The following is a 4,728-nucleotide window of genomic DNA, read 5'->3' as shown; positions in this document are numbered from 1 at the left end:
CCTTTGGCGAACTCAACGCATAACGCAGCGAACTTTTGGCGACCCAAGCGGAGTCGGCCCATGACGTACCAAAAGCGAACAATGTTCGCGAAATGTAACATTCGCGCTCTTCGGCGGACCGAAAGCGAACTCCACAGCGAACCGTGCGCGAACATCTGGCGAACACTTAAAAAGGTCGCGGCTTGTACGCGTGGAGTTCACCACGACGCACAGAAAACGATCTAAAGGCGAACAAATCTTTTTGCGTCGGGCACTTATGGTTATTCGTACTGTCAGTAGTATTTTAAACCAGGGATGTTGTATAGCTTCGCAGAACCACAGAAATCAAAGCTTTCCAACGAACTCGAACACTTAATCTTAACTCCTAAGAATACGGATGCAGTACTGAAAGTACTACACAACCGCAGAAAGATTTTAGAGCCCTTGCGTATAGGTGGTCGGACAGGCTTCCCATTAGGTATGTTTCGTGACGAGAACAAGCCAGTAAACTTCCCAAACCGGTTAATAAATGAAGTCGAATGTTAAAAGATGAGCTTAAGGCAGCCAAACACTACGAATGAGGTCAAAAAGCATGCAAACCAATCAAGAGAAGCGAATGTATCATTCTTCCCCAATTTAGAGGTGTCACATTTTCCCCCGACCTGACCCTAGTCAGAATGTACCCTCGCATGACGTATATTTTCAAGGTCGTTTTGTACTATTAAAAGACAGGTCGAGTGCGAAGATGAGCATTCTAGCTCAAAAGTTGGATTTAAAAAAATCAAAAACAGAAGGTCCCATAAATGACATTTACTCATATAAATTTTCCTGATTTTCTGGCGGTTAACTCTTGAAAATAGAGCCCTCTGCACGAAAATTTCGTCTGTTTTGCTCTAACTTAAACCGTTGAGGCACAAGAGAGTGTTTTTAATGAAAATAAGCGAAAAAAAATGTACAACCCTGCATGCTTAGTCGAGATGACTGGCCGTTGACGCGCCGTAGGCCCATATCTTTCAGTACATTTTTCCACTACCCGACTCGGGTGTCAGCGCCGAAGGACAAGGTAGATGTATGCCAAGTGCGTCGCAGCGTAACAGTGTTACGTGAGATAGGCCTATCGGGAAGTCTCTTACGCGAGACGTGGTCTAGCGTAACAGTGTTACGTGAGATATCGCGAAGCCCCTTACGCGAGACGTGGTCTGGCGTACATCTACCTTGTTACTACAGTAATATTACGAAAACTAGATGGAAAAGACAAACCAATTAAAATAATACTGATTATCACAGTAAAAATATTCACCAGAAAAATAAACAGACAAAAACAAGTAAATTGAAAAATTATCAGAAAATATTGAAGATATAAACAAAGTAACACAAAGTCCGCAAATACGTGCTAAACGGCATTGGATTGGTCCCGGATGTCGAGTTGGTGCCTTACCTGTCTCCACAATGTTGTTACTCTGCCAAAGGCTTGTTCAATTCTGACGCGTATTCACTGTCAGCAAGCTGCTAAGTATTAGCCAATGTGAACCTTCGAAACCCAATGCTCCTTGCTTTTCCCCCCGCTTTTAGTAGGAACGCAGTTTCCGGTGCTTCCTTGGATTTCCCACGTGTTTTTCGTTGAGATGCCCAAGCTCACAAACGTTGGAAAGGCACCCGGCGATAAGCTTGGAAAAGCTGGGTCAATCTGCTGGGCAACTGTAGGCGCCACAGTATGGAAGTATACCCGAGGGGTACCTCACTCCGCTAATAGGTGTACTCTGACTGGAGTCAACTGATTGGAGATTGATTGGAAATTGATTGGACTGATTGGAATATAGAAACTGATGGGAATAGAAAATGTCTGTGACTAGATGAAACGGAAAGAAATTCCAAAAATTCAATTTTGTGGGGTATGTGGGGTGCAAACTGAAGACATAATGTAAATAATAGTGTATGGAGACTTAAAATGGTGAAAACACCCAACAACATCCCTTTCACATATTTTTTATTTATGTGGCTTTTTGTGGTATTGTGCGTAAAAAAGTATGTTTATCCGCGTTTTATTTCATCTTCAATGAGGGGAAACGATTCAAAATGAGAGGAAATTCATGGAAAAATGCCAGTAAACATTTTGTTTTTAAACCAACTTGATTGATTCTTGCAAATGATTGGAGTGATTGGAAAATGACTGGTATGTGATGGGAAAATGATTAGTTTATAGACGGTACACTGATTGGATGAAGTGAGGCACCCCTCGGGACCGGGCTCTGGCTGCGGGCGGGGTGGCTGAGCTGACGTCTGACGTAGACGTGCACCACTACCTCTCCCAAGTCCAGTTATATCTTGGCGCGGGCACTAGCAGCGGCACCGGTTCACAGGGCGGCTCGGCAGTGGTCAATATCAGCTGGTTCATGTTCAGTTGTTCCTCCGGCAGTCACGGTGACAGCCTAGCCGTACTCAATGGCTGCACATACACCTCGAGATCCTGTTGATTCTGAGCGTGGCATCGTGCGGGCGAACCGCGGGGCGTGCACGGGCTCTGCTGGCCGACAGCCGACACGTGAACGCACGGCGTGCAGAGCCACCCTGAGGGTGGTAGTCCTCCCCGCGCGCCGCACCCGCAACGACCGCGAGGCCGACCGCCGAGTAGATACCCGCGGTCCCGGGAGCTGTAGGCTTAGCTGCCTAGCCCCACCTCGGCAGTAGTGCTCATGTTCTCCGTGGTAGATGCGGCGGTGTTGGCTGGACGCGGTGTGGTGGCACCTGTCCTGCTGGCCGCCGCTAGCTGGACGCAGCCGCAGCCGCACCTCACCCAGTTCATGTAGCACAAGTTCTTACAGGACTCAGTGCCACAACTCTTCTTACACTCATCCAGCCTACTCTCGAAGCAGCCCCGGCCCTGCCAGCACTCCAACCACCGCTCGCGCGAGCCCTCGTCCAGCCCGCCCGTCGGCAGCCCCGCGCAGGCGCAGCCGCAGTTCCAGCCGCACATCTGCCTGCACTTACTCCAGTCGCCGCCGCCGCCGCACTCGGTGCAGTTCCCCCAGAACGGCGGGGCGCACTGCAACAGGGTCAGTCAGTGACACGCAAAATATTGTGTTTGCTAAAACAGAAGTGGGCCTTCGTACACTGTTAAAAAAGTTCTGAAATTTCACATTGCAAACGTGGTTGGGAAATTTCATAACATTGTCAATTTTGCAATTAGTTATTAACATGCATAACGGTTTTCTGAAAATTCAAATCTGTCTTCCGAAAATTAGGAAACATTTGTAATTTTACAATTTGCGATTGTAAAATTGTGATCACTCTATCGGAAATGTGAGATCTGATTGTAATTTTCCGGTTGAAGTTTGTAATTTTGCGAAGTAAAACCAAATGAAACAGCACAAGTCCTCCATCACGACCCCTGAAAACTAAAAGGTCTCATCTCGGAGCGGCTGCGTATAAGGTCGTACCTCGGAGCGGTTGCGTATAGTGTCGGATCTCGCCAGCGTCCCAGAGAATGGTCGTAAGTCTATTTTTTGTCGATTTTGCGAGATGCATACAATTAGAATCGGGAGAAAATTCTCTTCCTAATGATATGCATCTGACGAAATCGTGAAAAAAAAAGACTTACGACCATTCTCTGGGACCCTAGCGAGATCCGACACTATACGCAACCGCTCCGAGGTACGACCTTATACGCAGCCGCTCCGAGGTACGACCTTTTAGTTTTCAGGGGTCGATCAGGTTTACTACAGTACAACGAACCTCCACACCTATAAGCCCTTTGTGACTATGGACTTTCATACGACGAAACAGCGACTGTACTTCAAAGAACTGCCGCCAGCTGGGGTGTGGTCAGCGCGTCTCTTCTTAAAGCAATTATTAGTATTTAACTAAAATTTGTACAAGAAAACCAACAATATTTGTAAAATTACAATCGAATTTTTAACAGTGTAATTTTAGCAAACTGTTTGCTGGAACAGCAAAAATTTAGCTGGAACGGCAAAAAAAAATCTGTTACCATAGCTGCTTACTTCCTTTTGCCGAATTTTTGATAGAGGGGCAAAGATCCAACTTCTGTTTCAGCAAACACACTATTTTGATTTGAGGCGCAGGTGGGGCGTGGTTGGGGCTGTGAGACTCACCAGCCGCTCGGTGAAACATTTGTCCCAATCCTCGAACTCCACGATGGCGCGGCCAGCGGCGGCCTCCGGCGGGCCGCACGGCCCGGGGTGGGCGGCGACGAGTCCTGGGGGCAAACGCGACTCCCTGTAGAGCAAGCCTCGCACTGGAGCTGCGCCTCCAGGCCAGACGGGCACTTACCGGGCAGGCGGGCGCACCGCAGCTCGCACTCGCTGGCGTAGGTACGGTTGTTACTGCCGCACACGGGGGAGTCCTCGGAGGAGGGCGGGCAGGGGCACAGCGCGGCCAGGGCGGCCGGCAGCAGCAGGGCGGCAAACATCGTGAACTGCATCGTCTTGAGGTCTCGGTTTTACTGCCGTGTCTCAGAGACACACCTCAGGCAGAGCGCTAGGCGGGGAGGTGTTGTCCCTCTGCCTCGTCGGTCACTTGTAGCTACCCACTGCCGTCTCGTCTGCGCATTTATACTTCCCCGATAAGGACGGTCACACCAGAAAGTAATCATTACAAAAGGAGAATCAGCGGCGGAACGGGTCAAAGGGCCATCGCGATGTCTTTGGGGCAAAGGCTGTCAGTCCTACGTAAAATTGGCGCACTTGTCGCGAACAACTGGTTTTCGAAAATGACAATGACTAGGCGACG

General features: G+C 48.8%; 2 protein-coding genes across 5 annotated transcripts in view; both read right to left on the bottom strand.

Moving 5' to 3' along the window:
* The window catches only part of LOC113208568 (tachykinin-like peptides receptor 99D), a 136,727-nt gene that overhangs the window by 10,291 nt on the left and 121,708 nt on the right, over positions 1-4,728 (bottom strand). The window lies entirely within an intron of this gene.
* On the bottom strand, positions 1,950-4,722 carry LOC113214349 (uncharacterized). The gene is made up of 3 exons (XM_026433680.2): positions 4,270-4,722; positions 4,092-4,195; positions 1,950-3,022 (listed from the first exon to the last, which is right to left on the bottom strand). Exons 1-3 carry the CDS (start codon positions 4,418-4,420, stop codon positions 2,639-2,641), a joined length of 639 nt encoding a protein of 212 aa, XP_026289465.1. The 5' UTR covers positions 4,421-4,722; the 3' UTR covers positions 1,950-2,638.

This window comes from Frankliniella occidentalis, unplaced genomic scaffold, assembly GCF_000697945.3.
Source record: "Frankliniella occidentalis isolate FOCC.00 unplaced genomic scaffold, Focc_3.1 Scaffold139, whole genome shotgun sequence".
Taxonomy (NCBI): domain Eukaryota; kingdom Metazoa; phylum Arthropoda; class Insecta; order Thysanoptera; family Thripidae; genus Frankliniella; species Frankliniella occidentalis.
The sequence above is the reverse complement of the archived record's forward strand: the minus strand, read 5'-3'. Positions and strand labels throughout refer to the sequence as shown.